This window comes from Magallana gigas, chromosome 4 (genome assembly GCF_963853765.1).
Source record: "Magallana gigas chromosome 4, xbMagGiga1.1, whole genome shotgun sequence".
Lineage (NCBI taxonomy): Eukaryota > Metazoa > Mollusca > Bivalvia > Ostreida > Ostreidae > Magallana > Magallana gigas.
Genome location: NC_088856.1, coordinates 42783731 through 42801644, shown reverse-complemented (window position 1 = coordinate 42801644; position 17914 = coordinate 42783731). Strand labels below are relative to the sequence as shown.

The window sequence follows — 17914 nt, the reverse complement described above, 5'->3', positions numbered from 1 at the left end:
TTATTGATTGTATTCTATAAAATATATCAATATATACTCGATGGAACGTTTGTAATTCATTGAAAAGGCAGAAAAGGTGTCACAAGGTCAATTGAATTGAGAATTCATTGATTTTTTTACAGCGCAATTTGAAAATGCAAACACACGTTGTAAACACTAATTTATTGAGATGGAAGAAGAAAGATATCTGTATTTAAGCACCATTGAAAAAAAATCCAGTCACGTTTCAGTCACTGTGTAAACATCGAAAACAGAATGTTTGAAAAGAAAGGAATTTCAAAATTTTGACTACGGAAACGTAGCCTATATTTTAACCAAAATGATTTAACGGGTTGATTCTAATTTTAGTTGATTGACACAGGTTCGCAGTTTTATAAATCACGATTTTTTTTTCAACAGACACTCTATTACAGTCCATCTAATATGAATAAACTGAGAGGCTCAATTGAAGAGCAAAGAATTTCAATAGTCGCACTGAGTAGAGATATTCAACAGCAACATTAAAAGTTAATGCGTTTCCTACGTGGAAAATTAACCTTGAATAGTTAAGTAGACCAAGTAACTTTCATTTTTAGTTCTTCATATTTTTAGTTTTTCGAAAGTTTTCTGATCGACAATCTTCTAGCGATTACATTTTAAATGTCTACAAATTACCAAAAGGCACTGGTAGAACTTTAATTGACAAATGCATGCAGAAGTCGGCATATATATACATAGAAAAAGAGAAATAGACAAAGACAGACAGAAAGCCAGACGGACGGACAAACTGTATATGAGAGAGAACAAGAGAAGGAAAGAGTAAATAAAGAGAAACGGGGTAGAATATAAGAGAGAAAGAAAGGGAGTGAGATAAAAAGAAAGACAAGAAAGAAGAGATAAGACCATAAAGCGAAGGACGGTGAGACAGACTTTAAGATGATAGATATGAATTATAAGAGAGAATATGAAAACGTAAGAAATATAGAAAGAAAAGAGTAAAAGACGAATTAAGTGGAGATATAGAGATAAATATATATTAGAGTACTAAAATATAAACCTCTTTTAAATATCTATATATTGAATTCTATATGGTCATTGAACCCGGTAACACTTGACACAGGAAGAAGTAAATTTGGTTTTATGATTTTATCAGCCACAAACCTTATTAATCAGCGACAACGAAGAATCGTGAATTGAGTTGTGTTTGTTTTACTTCTCTAAGGAAATTTCTTATCCACAAAATTACTGTGAAGATGTTAACTGCTCTCGTCTTCTTTTTCGTTAATTAGTTTGACATTTATGGCTCTTCAATACAAGACTTAAAGAGTCATTTTCCCTTCGCATCTCGTCGACTTACATATGTGTGTACTAAATTTGCAAAACTCCAGATCTCAGTATGGATAATATAAGTAGCTGATTTAAAAAAAAACGGGAGGGGGTTACGAAAAAGTACTACGGCATTTTAATTTTGTTGAATGCATTATTTTTTACGACGAACAAATTTTATGCATGATACTAGCTATTGGGTAAAATAGAACTCTATTTTTTTTATATCAATCATCTGTAACTTCTCTAACAAAATTGGGGAGAAATTTGAATCAAAAACTTTGTTTCGTGCAATATTTCGTGCAATATCTGACACAGGTCGGTTAACATTTGTATGTATATTGGTATTTTTTTTTCAATATCGTATCTCTTAAAAGACAAGCACATAAAGTCATCAGTGCGAAGTAGATAATCAAGGAATTTAATTTATATTTTATTATTTTATTTATTTAAGATTATTTTTAAATATTTTGTGAAAAAAGGCAAAAGCTGAACAACTTCCTGGTAATTTTTTCTAGATTCCCGTCTTACAACTTAAATAAGCAAGATTTAAACTTTTTCTTAACAAATGGTTGTAGAGTGGACAACAATGGAACCCCTTCAAATTGTTTTCAGATTTATAAATCTTCAAACTAAGTCAGTATCTGCGCAGTTCGACAGCTGTTCTGAGTGATTGAAAAGACATCGTACTGTTCTTGCATGCACACTTTTCAAACAAAATGACATGTACATGTAGGACTTCACATTTATTGCTTTTAAAACTTTTGGCAACATTTTGGCCGGTTAGGGGTATAAAAAAGACAGTTCAAGAATTGTTTACATTCTTATCCTCAAATGTTCAAGATGGCCGCACATCCCCCTTAAACATTAAACTTTAAAGGTCCGGCCGTACCGTTTTACGGGGCGGACCTTACATTATATGACACAGGACCATATTACGCGGCGGACTTTACATTATACGACACAGTGCCATATAACGGGGCGGACCTCAGGTTATACGACACTGGACCATTTTGCGGGACGGTCCTTACATTATACGACACCAGACCATATTACGTGGCAGACCTTAGCTTATCCGACACCGGACCATTTAACGGCGGAGACCTTAGGTTATACGACAACGGACCATTTTACGGGACGGAACTTAGCTTATACGACACCGGGCCCTTTTACGGGGCAGACTTTAGATTTTACACCACCGGACCATTTTAAGAGGCGGACCTTAAATTATACGACACCGAGCCATTTTATATGGCGGACCTTAAATTATGTAACCAGATAGCCGTATATATATGAAATATAATTTTATGATTGTATTCCGCTTTACGTTAATTAGTCATTAGCTTGTTGTGCACTCGTTACGGGATAAGTGTATAGTAAACAATGTTAAAGGTCATAAACCGAAAAAGACAACTGTGTAGTTAGAATTCGTGGTGTTAGCGGAATAACCAGAAAGAATAAAACTCTCGATAATGATTGCACTTTGGAAAGCGGTCAACGGATACAAGACTCTTAAATGTAATGAACCTTTAAAAATGGACTTTGTTTATAAGTCACTTATGAACTGTGACCCGAAAAGATGAATTAACAATTACTTATTCTATTTTACTGATTTTTATGCTTACGATTTGATTTATAATTGGTAGATTGATTTAAGACCACTATACGATTACTGTGCTTAATAAATATCATAAAACTTAAACTGACTTATGATTTAAAAAATCTAAAGAATAACAACAGAAGGATCATAATTATACGACCGGACCATTTTACGGGGTGGACCTTAAATTATACAACAATGTGTGAGGGTTCCATTAGTGCCATGAAATATGTAATGTCAAAATCTTTAAACTAATGTTTGATTCCCGATAAAATAAATTGCGTTGACATAAAATAAGAAAGATAAAAGCCTCTTAGTAAAGTATCTCATTTTATTTCAAAATAAACAATACTAGGTTAAAATTGTTGTTCTATTGCAATCCAATACATTTTTAACGTTTGCTTTACGGCAAAGACATATAGCTACACTGATAGACTCAACAGAGCAGACCATGTTTTTTTTTCTTTTTTACTCCTTTATTTTAATTTTTTATTTTTTGGCGTTCCGAAATCTTGAACAGATAATGTTCAGAAACATAACACACGTGGCATCTCTCAAGAGAAAGAGAGAGAGAGAGGGAGAGGGAAATAAGGAAGACAGACGAAATCCAACCACAGCAGATTTAAAAAAGTACAGTTTTAAAAAAAACATTGCTTCGTCTCGCTCATTTGACCCTGCTTCGTGATATATATATATATATCTGAACTTTTACTAACAGGAGTTAGTGTAAACTTTCTAGAAAAATTGGGAACGGACACCCCCCTCCCCGCCCCTTCGAACTGAACTACGAATCGATTTTTTATGCATAAAAATTAGTCCAATATATTTCATCAATGACTATTTAAATGATCAATAGTACAATTGCTGTTAATTATGTAAATGTAAGTAATAAGGAATAATTATTTAAATATTATGACATAATCAAATATGGTCGGGCGTTCTTTAATCCAATAAATCACTTCGTGCTTTATTGGATTTTGATCAACCCGACGGTATTTGATCATCTCTTAATTTAATACTTAAAGAACAATACCTTATTCCTTCAAAAGATATGGATATTATATCATTAATTACATGACACATAATAAGAACAAAATTGTTACAATTTTTCCCGAGGTGGAGGGGGTGGGGTCAGAGGGGTGATATTTTTTGCCGTTGGGGAAGGGTGTATTCCGAGTCTTTTTTTTGGTAATCATGCTATGGGATTTTAATACAATTGATATTTTTGGGGGGAGGAAGGAGGGGGTCCTTACCCCTAGAGCCCCTCCATATGGATTCGCTTAACAAGCTGGCTGAATTGAAACACAATTGTCCGCTATTAAAGTGGCCAAGAAAATATTCCAGTAATATAAGGATAGTTCGAAATGTTTTCAGCGGCCTTTATGGGTTTTTCTCTGGAATTTTGAGTTTTCTTTGGTTTATTATCGATTATTTTCTCACGCAATTTCGTTTCTCAACAGGTTTCCATTTTTCAATAAATATCTGTGTATGCATACTAAGGTATTCACATTCTAAACACCACCCCCTATGATTTAACTATCTGCATTTTTTTTCTAACGCGCAATGTGTTATTAAAGTCGGGTGACAAAAATGAATAAATAATTAGCATTACTACATTAAACCCCGCTCAAGCGCGGGAATTAACACTCTACACATTAATATAATACAATGCTTAAAATGTTGAACCATTTTTTTTTCATTTTTATAAATACATTGTCCGATTTTTTCTTCTTTTAAATTACTTTCTTAACTTATTCTTAAAATTTTGACTGAAAAAAAAGTTGCATGGCTGGATATTAAAGGAGCGGGCAAGGAAGAGAAATCTAAACTGAAATGGATTATAGATACATGTACGTGATCTTAATTCTATCTGTTGCAGCTGACTAACAAAATTAGTCTTTTTTATTTCATATCAAATCAGTGAGTGGGTATTTAGTGCATCTCAATCTTAATTTGGTAGTTTAGGTCAAATTTTAATATAAGTATTACATGTACTATACTTGTTTATAACTATAATGTGAGATAAAAGTCTGTTTAATAAACAAACAATTGACCGCCCCTTCCCTCGTAACCCCCGTTAATCTTCACTGTTATGTGGATACGTTATTTATCACGTAGAAAACACAATGTGTTCCTGATCGTATGAAATTAAAAAACGCTAGTCTATGTAAATTAATTTACACATTTAATCCACAGTTGTAAGATTCAAAGTATCTACCCGGTGGTTAACCTGGTATAACTCATTTTATACCAGTGGTATGTATATTTATCATACATGGCTTATTTCGCGTTAATATTGATTTTCTTTAGTGTAGCATACATCTACATAAAATTTTAAAATAACTCGGGAATGTGGGGGATAAACATTGCGGGGGGGGGGGGTCCATCCCCAAGCACCTGTGGTTCTGGAAAGTTCTTACCATCAAAACTAAAATCGCACCAAATTGTTCAAGTCTTTTAATTGAGTTTTTTGTATTTATCGAATTCGAAGTTCGATCCAAGCTACCTGCATGCCTGCCACGCATGATGAACTCGTCCTACACTTTTCGATAATTAGTCAACCAGCATTCTTGGTTACCCTGTTCTGGAAAGTTCTATCCAATTCTCTCGCCAGAGGTCATGCTTCGTAAGCGAATAAGTAGGAAAAACAAAAATCGTGCATTCAAGAAACGAATTGGCTTATTTTAAAAATTCAACATATTTCAAATCTAAAGTTATATGTATACTCTAAATAAGTTCCGAGTAAATGTATTCACTCTTTGCGATATTATTCAATATTATTTCATTGTAAGCATATATTTTGATGCAAACTACACAGGACTTGGATCTGCCAAAGCCTGTCCACCACCTTAATCTCAGTTTTGCTATTTCAGGCTTGTTTGTCGAAAATGGAAGCAGGTTTTTAATTACTTTGACAATAATTACTTATTTGGTAAAATTCAACTAAAGCTTACAGACATCACATTACACATGTTGGAATACCAAAGGTGTAAGCAGTTACTCTGGTGCAGGCATTTTGTAGTTTAATTGCACAGAGAGAGAGAGGGGGAGGGTTTTGGATGACCCTCAGATAAGGAGATAACTTTTGTAGAATTTTTAAAGTCCATTTTGTTTTTGTTTACGTACAATTGTGTTTGAAAAATCTAGAAGCGCTTCGCCACCTCAACATTGATAATTTCAATCTATTGGTATTTACTTTGATGATAACAAATGCAAAACAAAATGCTTTTTAAAAAGTAGTTTGTGAAAATTAAGAGTAAAACTGAAATTTATCTATTTTACCACGATTGATAAACAAGCTCTACAACTTGCATTAATAGCTCTCGTTGGCACGGATGTTATCACGAGGGGTTTATTGTTGTGGGAAGAATTAACACTTGAGTGACATTAAACCTTATTTGTAAACTTGTTTTGCACGATAATAGACCAATCCACACTTTACAAAAGTTATGTCCCTTGGCCGCCATCTTTGGAGAAAAACCCATATATTTCTCACAGTAGCGTTTGTAGTTTAGAGGGCTGTAACTTCGTCAATAGACATTAGAAATCCGTTTCCGCTGTGAATTTTATTGCCCCAAATTGGGACTACCCACACATCGAACGAATGAATTAAATTCCAAGAGATTTCTTCACAGGACGCCCAAATATTTGGTTACATAAAGAAGAGAAAAGTTGTTTTTTCCCTTTTAACCTTTGGGTCTTTTGCAAAGTGTGGATTGGACTATGGGAACTGATTTTTCTCCATCATTAAAATGGTATTTAAAAAGGACACATGTACACGAAGTTAATAAATCAGTACACTTTATTTAGACCATCATAACTACTTAGTGGTTTCTATGTTTGAACTTAAAGTGAACATGTTTTACAATCATTGAAATTCACGGTTGTTTCTAATGTTAAAAGCAAAATTTCAATAGTTATTTTTCATGGATTATATATTCAAGGTTCATCTTAACAGTCTATGTGTGATAACCAGTTTAAGCCGGTTTTAGAAAACGGGTGTTCTTATACTGTTACTGGTTTTCTCCCTTAGTGACCTGCAATTGTTACCGATTTATTTATTATATTAATTTAATCATTGATTACATTAATAAGGTAATGTGAATATAAATGACGCGCGCGTTATTCAATTTGCCTGCTGACCTGACGGCAGTTATTGACACGACGACGTCAAAAATAAACCATTCAATGCTATAGTAGTTTTGTAATGGTGCACAGGTGCTTGAGGGGACCCCCCTCTCTCCAACCGATTAAGGGCCCGAGGGTTACCGACTCTCCTCTACATTGAAATTCTGTTATAGTCATGTAGGCTACACAAACCATTTTAAAAATCAGGACAATAATAGCACATGAACAACTTTCTTTAATCAGGCCTATCGTTTTACATTTTAGTGTGTGGTTTTCAATAGTCGTTAATTTTTTGGTGTTTATGGAATTTTTCGTGTATGAGACTTTTATAAAACTTCTCTTCAAGAATTTGAAATGTAATGTCACCCTACCCATTCCTAGTACAACATACAGAACCCCCCCCCTTCACATCACCAAATACCTATAGGGATACCACGACTGTTAAAATAAAAGCGATTCTGATCCACCACATGGCAGTCGAAGTAGCATGGCACCTTTAGATACAAAAATATGTTTATCAATATAAGTAGTTACACAGTGAACGCGGCTATGTTAAGGCTGCCCGATTAATTTCACAGCGATGTGTAGACAGTCACTTTCTGTACTTCATAAGATATGACGTCATAGTAAACTTTGACATCATGATCTGCATTCCTTTCGATCGTTCTTAGGGAATTTATCGTAACGGAATAAGTGATATTCGTTGTGCATAATAAAACCGCTTCATTCCTTTATGTTGTAAATACTAGTGATACTGAATTCAATATCACCGATATGGAGTATATAAAAATCAACAGTTTTAAAGCCTCGTAATAGGTAAATAACTATTCATAAACTAATGGTTTTGAGACTCCCCCTGCTTCGTGTAATCTGATGAATGGTGATATGTACATGCATATAAAAAACAGCTTGGCACAAGTGAAAGATAAAAACAATCTTAGTATATTTTACGTGAAATCGGGAGAGAAAATAGGTAGCAATGTGAATCTTGCTGGGGGAAACCTACCGATTGACCCGATTTTGTGTAAATCGAGCTTAAAAAGTAAAAATGTGCCTATTTTCGATGCCGGTGCGAAATGTTTTGACAATATTTCAAATAAACGAAATATTTATATGAGCCCCCAGCAAGAACTGCAAAATACATTACTTATCGAAGGATTTTTCATAAAAATAGTTTTGATTTAATGTCATCATTCACTTGCGCCGATGCGATTTTTATAGATTATTTACCATGTTAGAATACACCCGTCACGTGCTTAAGAAAAATATATGACGTCACAAAAATGCATCAAATATAGTGTTGGATGTCACTGTTAATATATGTAATAAAAGTTTAAAGAAACTCGCTCGGTTAAAGTATTTTTCGATAATTAAAATAGTATCATTTTCGATATATATTTAGCTTCGGACAGCCTTAACATAGCCGCGAAATGATCACTCAGTTTGACCAACGTCTTTCATTGAGGCGAATTATATTTTATCAGATTTTATAACCATAAGCTAATGAAAGGAAAACAAATTCCATATGGGGTTTTTTTCTGAAAATTCCAAATACTGTAAAAGTGGTTATTTAGTGGTTATCTCTATGTGCGTGCGTGCGTGCGTTCGTGCGGGTGTGTACTTTTGGTTTAGAATATTTAGTCTGAAAAAAAAATTAAAATTGTAAATGGTTTTTACCAGACCCATGTATCGTTTATGGTAGTTTCACATAGGCTCTGATCATGACCTAAAATGAAAATTACTGAGGGACATTTAATGATAAAATCTGTGTCAAACTGAGTACCTACTCCCCCCCCCCTTCCGGCAAAACATTGTTTTTAAATAGACGTGCGTAAAATCAGATCAAGTAACAACTATTGACCTTCAGATAATCTATTTTAAAATCCTAATTCAATTGTTTTCTTTCTTTTTATTTAAAAAAAACCCCAATCATTTCTCATTTATAATGAAATTACATCGGCTATTCTAGCTTTTCTTTATTGATCATTTTCTTCGACCATGGCGCGGAGCTAGAGTCTCCTTTGTCTGAGCACGTGTAATATTTGTGCCTGTTAAAAAACGTAGAACATAAAGAGAAAAAGGTCTACAGGACATCGTAACGAGTTAGCTGCTGTCGCCAATAAATATATACACAGAGTAAAACCCGGCCTTTAACCAGAGCATGTTGGCATACAATGCTTATTCAAAGTTCGATCAAACAAGGCCGAGATCGGCTGCCAACAACGTTTTAAGTCAAAGACAGAAAAAAAGATTCTTAAAAGGGGTCCTATTGATTTCTTTGCGGAGATACATTGAAGTTGCGTTACAGAAGTTCGCAAACGACAGTACTTTAAGCAGTGGTGTGTGACAGGGCAAAGAACGTGGTTTTTGTGTTTCTCGTTTGACTGCGCGTGTCCTATTTTTTTTTTTTGGAAACAAAATGCTTTCACATCGGACTATCTTCTCGGCGAGATCTGTGTCTGTTTTTCTCGGATCTACACTACTGTTTTATGTTGCTTTAATTGGTACCGGTAAGTTTTCAAACGAAACCGTTATAAGTTTATCAATAGCATTCTTTTTTCTATTTTTCTTTTAAGGGGGGGCGGGGGGTTGTAAGGGTAAAAAACGTCAAGAACGTTAATAACAGGATGGCAACACCGACCTGTTCTATTCATGTTTGTCAGTTGTAAAGAAATGTACAACGTTGAACTTTTTAAACCGTCACAGAGAACAAATCGAAACAATACAGTTTACGCGGGGAAGGAACATTGATATTGTCTTAATCAAAAGTCAGTTATTATAAAAGTAAACAAAAGGGTGTTGCAAAAAGCGGGATTATTATCTATCATAAAAAAGGTCAGTATCGCTTGAAGAATCATATTCAAATATAGACACATTATGTAGACAACTATATTTCCATAACGGGCACTATGTAATACATACTATGAACTATAATCCGTATGTATGCAAAAGGCACAAATATTTTTTTACGCCTATTTCTATCGAACACGGCAACCACTAATTAGAGTTAGGAAGATGACCAAATTTTCTGTAGTTTGATGTTAACATGTATCAATTTCATTTCTACTGTCCAGCATGTTTAAATATATATCTCTCTCTCTCTCTCTCTCTCTCTCTCTCTCTCTCTCTCTCTCTCTCTCTCTCTCTCTCTCTCTCTCTCCCTCCCCCCAATGTCTTCAATTACTCAATCTTTTATAAAAGTATAGATTTAAGGTATTTAAAAATATAAATTAAAGACTTCAATTCTTTTTGCATCACGGTTTGTTTATACTTGAGTGAGTTGGTACATCTGATAAGGGATAGTGACATGCGTTATATGCGTTGTGAGATATTGTTCGTGGGGTTACATGTGATGAGCTCAAGTTTCTATTAAACAATTAAATTTCTTACGTTTCATTTGAGGTTGTTGCTGAATATATTAGTGCCCAATGCATATATTACGCATATAGATATTTTAGATAAGAACTGTAAGGTCATTCTGGGTTTGGGTTTCTAATAAACTATGCACACATTTTGAATAAACTAGAATTTTAAGAAATTTCCCCAAATCTCTTTTTTAAGCATAGGAAATGTCTAAAAAATTTTAACTTCAATACTTTTAAACTAAGCTTTTTTACTCAGGAAGTTAGAATAAGCATATAAAACCTGGGTATGGTCATCTTTACCTTTTAAGTTGCATATATTGTTGGCCGTTTTGGGAATGTCACTTTGTAATACTTCGTATATTTTATCTGATCATCATCTTTTAAATTTCTCACGGATTGATATACCCAGTTTAGTGTTTTGATTTGATTTGTTGAATGGGGATACACAAGTACTGTTCGGTAGATGGTTTATATCCTGATAAGACTGGTCAAACTTTGAATTAAACTGAATGGGGGCACTTTGAACAATAAGATTCCATGTGTGATAATTGTCAACTTTGACATAGATACGTCATCTGTCTACGCCACACCTTAATCTTAATCTAACATTGCTTTGTTTGCATATATTCATCCAAGATGTGCACAGGGCGAAAAACAATCTTTAAGCAAGTCCTTAAAGGTGGCTTAAAGGTGGCGTAAAGGTGGCTTAAAGGATATACCATCTTTAAGCCACCTTTAAGCTGAGCTTATAGGTCCTTAATGTCCAAACTTTTTTAAGTCACCTTTAAGCCATCTTTAAGCCGCCTTTACACTCTCTTTAAGTTGTCTTAAAACCATCTTTAAGTTCCCTCTAAGTCAAGTTTGATCAAGCTGAACAATAAAAACATATATCAAATGAAAAAGCTCTTTTATAGTGATGGGAGGGGGTCATCCGAATGATAATATAATTTCCAAGGAAGGGGGGTGGTGTTCCAGGCAGTTTTAATTGTCGCTCCATTAAACACAGATCTATCATCAACACCGCTTAAAGGTGGCTTAAAGATCGTCTTTAAGCTACCATTAAACACCTTTAAGCTATCTTTAAAGGCCGAACATTTTTACCAGGTGGTAAATCTCAGGTGAGGGCGGGGCTTAATTATTATAGAGGTGTGAAAGCCTCCGGGGCTTGCAGTCTACCTGTGGTCGTGAACGCTGCTAATCGCTATACACAGGAGGCAAATTAATACACAGGAAATAAAGAATTAGTCAGAATTGGTCTTAGTTTAAATATCTTATTCTTCCAATGACCATACGAAGCGATTTTATACGGAAATGGTATGTGTCGTCCGAATTTTCTCTAAGCACACGTGTGAAAAGCACAATTGAAAGCTGTCGTAAATTAATTCTGCTATAAAAGTATAACTCAGTACATTGTGTTAAGCACTTGACATTGTTTAAAAACTTAATTTTAACAATTATAATAGTATAAGAAAGCCATACGATCAGTAAGAATGTGGAATGTAAAGACAGCCATTATACGTCGACAATTAATGGAGTTCGTTTTCCATGGAGTGACGTTTACATGCACCAACTTCAAACTGGGTGAATAACCAGTAAATATAGCTTTAGTAGCACAGTGCACGTTTGTTTTAAAAGAAAATTTTATATGTTTTGGAGCTGTCCATGCATATTCGTGGAATTTATTAGGTCACACACATTCAACATAATTCAAATATAAATTGTGCGTATTTTCAATCACTGAATATTTATTTTTCATAATCAATTTCAAAACTGGTAATGTTTAAAAACCAATTTTCAATTCCCCCTTATGACGGAAGATATCAAAGATAACGTTGTTAATTGCTAGTAAACAGAAATCCGCGGACCTGGCCAGATCACGCTCGGACGATCACGTCAATCAAACTGGGTGCTATTGTTTTAAACTTGATTGACAAGCGGCATCATTTTGAAGTTTGTACAGGTAAAAAAGGGGGCGTTTGTAAAATGTTCGGCCTTTAAGGAGAACTTAAAGATGGTCATTCATCCTGAGGTTTTTATTTTTATTTTGAACTGCATGTTAAACATTTGTTAAGAGTGGCATTTATGAGTCCCCCAAATATTCCGAAGATATTTTTAACATTTTTATAACGTGGATATCTTTGAAGACGAAAATATATACGCATTGTATAAAAGAACAGTTTGACATACAAGAATTAAAATATCAACACTCCATACACATTCACTGATTAATGTATCAAAGTCTCGGCGAAGCGTTAGTTTAAGTTCATTCATTCAGTGAAACAGAAAACCCTGAAAGACAAATCTCTCTCTCTTTCTCGTCTTGGATATCATACGTGTAAAAAAAAAATTATCTTTGGATAGCAGGCAAATGAAGAAACATGTACTTGAATGATCCCAATGTGTAGCTACTTAGAATAAACATTGTGTATCGGGTAAATCAGCCATAACTTTGCTAACATATAAGGTTGAGCGAAAGGTTACTCTCAGTTAGGTTTGACATCTTTTAAAATTAATTCCAGCTGAACTATACAGCCTACAAACTGGGTTTTTTCGAGACTGTGTTTAAAATGATCAGATGAGTATTTAATGAAATAAAACAAATTGACTGGAGGTACCCTTTAAAATGTCAAACTAAATTGGAATAAAATGAAAGAGAATAAATTTAAAAAAGAAACACTGATTATCCACCCTAAAATCTTAATACAATTGTTAAAACGTTGCAAAAAGCCAAAAGTAAACATTTAAATGCAAATGTACGATCATTCTACTCTCGGTGTTCGTTTTAATGGCCTTTGTTTAAATAAATGATCGCTCAATTAAACATCCATGACTTAATCGTACAGAAAGATACGATATGACAACAAGTATTATTATACTTTCATGTTAAATACTGAAATCTGAATGGTTTAGACGCAGTTAATAATTCGTTGTATTACCCTCGGCGTTAGCAACACGCTTGGCAGCAGGGAACACAACGAATTGTAACATGCGCGTAAATTATGCGCGTACTGTTGGCCATAGATTTAGAAAAGCAGTGAAGTTTTTTTCTAATAAAGATATTCAGTATGATAAAATAAATAATACTGTTTGGGAAGGTAAAAGAAGAAATTGACACCCCTCGGAAACCATTGTCAACCTCCGCTTCGGTTGACAATGGTTTTCTCGGGGTGTCAATTTAAACTGTTGCCCCCCTAAACAGGAACTATTTACACATTGTGTTGTTCACCGATGGGTTGCTCTGTAGGGGATGTGAACGGCTTCGTAGCCATGCATCTTGTTATTGAAGTAAGAAACCGCCAATAACACGGGTTAGGGTGTCAGATGTTATCATTGTGTACAAGGGGGTTATTCTAACCCCACGACTGACTAAACGTAATACACAACAAGTGTTTATTCTATGTGGCTACAAATTGAGATTGTTCTGGTACATACATCACATTTCTAGTTTTGTATGGTTCTTTTTTTGGAGGGGGGGGGGGGGGGCTTTTCAAAGTATAGTTGGTTTTATAATTAATAGTTTTTGATGCATGAAAGAAAATGATGAGAAAAAGAACTTTAAGATGTCTTTCAGAGACTTCCTTTTCATTAAAACAATGAACTCTAACGCAAACAGATTCATTTTTAATACATTACACGCGAGTCAATGTGTTGAGCCTAAAGCAAACGAAAATGTTATTATGTTTATGTGCGTTCATCATATATTAAGTTATACTTTTTTAAAGCGAGTTATCAATGTGACACTAGGGCATCTAAAGGATGAACTCGCCTTTTCGCAAATTCAAAAACCAATCAAGCTCCCAACAAAGTTTTAGCGACAAGAAAAGGACGTTTCTGAAACGGAAACCTTTTTATTTCTTTGTGGAGATGCATAGTAGTTTCATCACAGCAGTTCGCGAACGACAATACTTGTATTTTAAAAGCAGTGGAGATGTGTACAATATACACTGTATCTATAAAGTAACAAAACGTTTTTGTGTGATACTATTTATTCCTAGATTTTGTGTGGGGTTTTTTTTCGGAAACAAAATGTTTGTACTTCAAAGTATCTTCTCAACGAGATATGTGTTGGTTTTTCTCGGATCTTTGCCTCTGTTTTACGTTGCTATAATTTGTTCTATTAGATCTGGTAAGTATTTAAACAAACCGGTATAAGTTAATCGACAAATTTCTTTTTTTTTTCAAGTACTTTTTTAAAATAATTCTGTCTGCTCGAGATGGGGAGGTGGGGAGGTCGATGATTTTTTTTAAAAACATGTATGTACATACAGGGCCAGGTAGATCATGGGCTTCATTGGATTCCATATATATTTCATATATTTTATGAAGTTTTCGGAATGCCACTGTGTTATTCAAGGTAGGTTGTACGCGATCATCATATTTTTTAATCGAAACGGATTGGAAATGTTAGCAAAAGTAGGAGTGATTTTACAGCTATACACAGTGTGGCTACAAATCAAGATTGTTCCAGTACACAAATTGCTATTCTAGTTTATTATGCATGGAAATGTATATGCAAGATGAGAAAAGAGAGTTGTTTTTCAGAGATTTCTTTAATTTCTTATTGAATGAATGTCATCAAACTAACGCCACGCCGAGACTGAAATATTAAGAAGTGTATGTGTATGGAATGTCGATACACAGTGAATACTTTAGTATTATTTTATGTCATACACATCTATTGAATCAAAACACCTAAAATAAACACTAGCTGTTTTTCGCATTAAATCGGTCATGGGGGCTTTACATATAATAATGACCTTCCTACCCCTGTAAACAAAGACAACATCTGACACCCTAACTTGTGTAAATGACAGCTTCTTACTTCAATACTTCAATACCAAGACGTCAAATCGCTTAGATCCGCTACGAAGCAAACCACTGGCGGACAATACAGTGCTTCGTGTCATATTACATCTCTCTTTACGATTAAGTCATGGATGTATAGATGTGCGATTATTTCTTTAAACAGGGGCCAATAAAACAGAGTGCACAGAGAGAGAGAGAGAGAGAGAGAGAGAGAGAGAGAGAGAGAGAGAGACTTTAGGGTGGAAAGAGGATGATGAGTGCGTTTTTTATTTTAACTTTACTCTACATTTTATTCAAATTTAATTTTGAAATATATGGGGCTGATCTGTGTGATTTAATGAGAGGTATAGAATTTGTTAAGAGAGAGAGAGAGAGAGAGAGAGAGAGAGAGAGAGAGAGAGAGAGAGAGAGAGAGAGAGAGAGAGAGAGAGAGAGAGAAGCAGGCAGTTGATAGATGGTATTTTTCCTTGGATCACAGAGTTTTGGTTTTCTCTAACTAAACTTTAGTTTACATGATTAATGAATCAACATTAGTTTTGGTGATTTTGGATTTTTGCTCTAGGGGCGGGGATCGGGGGAGGGGGGGTGTTAAGGAGTTACAAATGTATGATAATCTCATGCTAAAATGTTTACTATACGATCTGCTTTTATTTTTAGTAACTTTTTTATGCATGTGTTTAGCTTAATTTTTTTGTTATATAATTCGTATTGGTCAGTTTTGTTTTGAAATTTTATGAAAGTATTCCTTACTTTGATTTTTGTTACAGAAAGACGTTTTGATCTTATAAAAAAAAGTGTTATTCACATATTGAACATCATTTTTTTTTAAAGACGTAAAAAAAATTTTCTTACACCGTTTATCGAGTACAATGTAACTATTGCAATGACCTAATTTTCGCTTTTTCTCAAATACTTTTACATCGCAAACATTTAATAAGCAGGAATTGATCCCTGTATTGTTTGCTGTTTTAAACTTTTTAATTGCAAAAAAAAATGACTGACGCAAAAAAACAAAAAACGTTAAACATTTCCCCCAATTTCGCAAAATTTGTAACACGCAAAAAAAATTTGATATGCGTAAAACATTCATTGGTTACTTGTAGTTGTTTACACTGTAGCAAACATTTAAGAATCGTTTGCATTGTATTGTCCAATGATGTTATATACTTTCTGAAGCGTTGAACCATTCTTTGCGTTGTCATTTGATTTGTATAAGTAATTATCTCAGATTGGTGTCGTTCTGAATAATCGATCACTTGCTATCGCTTCCATTGGGGATTGAGTAAGACAGAAACTTGTATGCTGGTTCTGCGATTCATTAGGGATATTCAAAACTGTGTTTTTAGATTAACGTTGCAGCAGTATAATTACTTTTCTTGTTTACTGTTGATAACTTAAGATAAACATTGGTTCAATTCTCCATAAAATCAAGCTTTATATCACATGCAATGAAATATTTTGTAGATATTTATTAGAAAGGAGGGGGCAGGCAACTCCTGCTAGCCATAATACGAATTGGATATAAAGGGATACAAAAAAATCATAAAAGGATTTTAGGGTTTCCTCAAAATGCTTCGGAAAAATATAATTTTAGCAAAGAAAGAAAGCTTGGATCTCTCGATCTCTCTCTCTCTCTCTCTCTCTCTCTCTCTCTCTCTCTCTCTCTCTCTCTCTCTCTCTCTCTCTCTCTTCATAGCCTTTATCAAACAAATTAAAAGTCGAAGGAAGAAAACATGTAAGCTGGTAAGCATAGTTAAATGTACACGAAATGGAAGTGTCGAGGAACGCATGAACGTTGTCTGTATTTTTTTTTTCTCATTCAACACAATGCTACCAAAGTTATCTGTTTTGTTTTGGGGGTTTTTATTTTATCTTGTTGATTGTATTCTATAAAATATATCAATATATACCACATCGACCGTTTGTAATTTACTTAAAAGGCAGAAAAGGTGTCCCAAAGTCAATTGAATTGAGAATTCATTGATTTTTTTACAGCGCAATTTGAAAATGCAAACACATGTTGTAAACACAGATTTAATGAGAAGGAAGAAAAAAAGAGATCGGTTTTTAGGCACCATTGAAAAAAAAACCAGTCCCGTTTTAGTTATCTGTGTAAACATCGCAAACAGAATGTTTCAAGAGAAGAGAATTTCAAAATTTTAAATGCGGAAACGTAGCCTATATTTTAACCGAAATGATTAAACGGGTTGATTCTAATTTTAGTTCATTGACACGGGTTCGCAGTTTTAAAAATCACGAATTTTTTTTCAACAGACACTCTATTGTAGTCCGTCTAATATGAATAAATTGAGAGGCTCAATGGAAGAGCAAAGAATTTCAATAGTCCCACTGAGTAGAGATATTCAAAAGCAACATTAAAAGTTAATGCGTCTCCTACGGAGAAAATAATCTGAATAGTTTAAAGTAGACCAAGTAACTTTCATTTTTATTTCTTCATATCTTTAGTTTTTCGAAAGTTTTCTTATCGATGATCTTCTGGCGATTACATTTTAAAAGTCTATAAACTACCAAAAGGCACTGGAAGAACTCTAATTGACAAATGCATGCAGAAGTCGGTATATACATAGAAAAAGAAATAGACAGAGACAGACGGACAAGACAGACGGACAAGACAGACTGTATATGAGAGAGAAAAAGAGAAGGGGAGAGTAAATAAAGAGAAACGGGGGAGAATATAAGAGAGAAAGAA

General features: G+C 34.2%; 3 protein-coding genes across 7 annotated transcripts in view; 2 read left to right on the top strand and 1 right to left on the bottom strand.

Moving 5' to 3' along the window:
- LOC105336881 (uncharacterized) overlaps positions 1-17914 on the bottom strand; it is a 133930-nt gene that overhangs the window by 10729 nt on the left and 105287 nt on the right. The gene's annotated exons all lie outside the window — the stretch shown is intronic.
- LOC117680643 (carbohydrate sulfotransferase 1) overlaps positions 1-17914 on the top strand; it is a 165338-nt gene that overhangs the window by 131532 nt on the left and 15892 nt on the right. Inside the window, exon 1 of one of the 5 annotated variants that reach the window (XM_066082512.1) lies at positions 9100-9543. The exons of 3 other annotated variants lie outside the window; for them this stretch is intronic. In XM_066082512.1, the coding sequence (XP_065938584.1) occupies positions 9453-9543 (91 nt within the window). In that variant the 5' untranslated portion in view covers positions 9100-9452. Of the gene's footprint in view, positions 1-9099; positions 9544-14305; positions 14525-17914 lie in introns of those variants that run through there. One more of the 5 variants, XM_066082511.1, reaches the window with a different exon arrangement.
- The window catches only part of LOC136274826 (carbohydrate sulfotransferase 1-like), an 80548-nt gene continuing 72325 nt past the window's right edge, over positions 9692-17914 (top strand). Inside the window, exon 1 of the mRNA XM_066082519.1 lies at positions 9692-9868. The gene's annotated coding sequence lies outside the window, so the exon portion shown is untranslated. The remainder of the gene's footprint in view (positions 9869-17914) is intronic.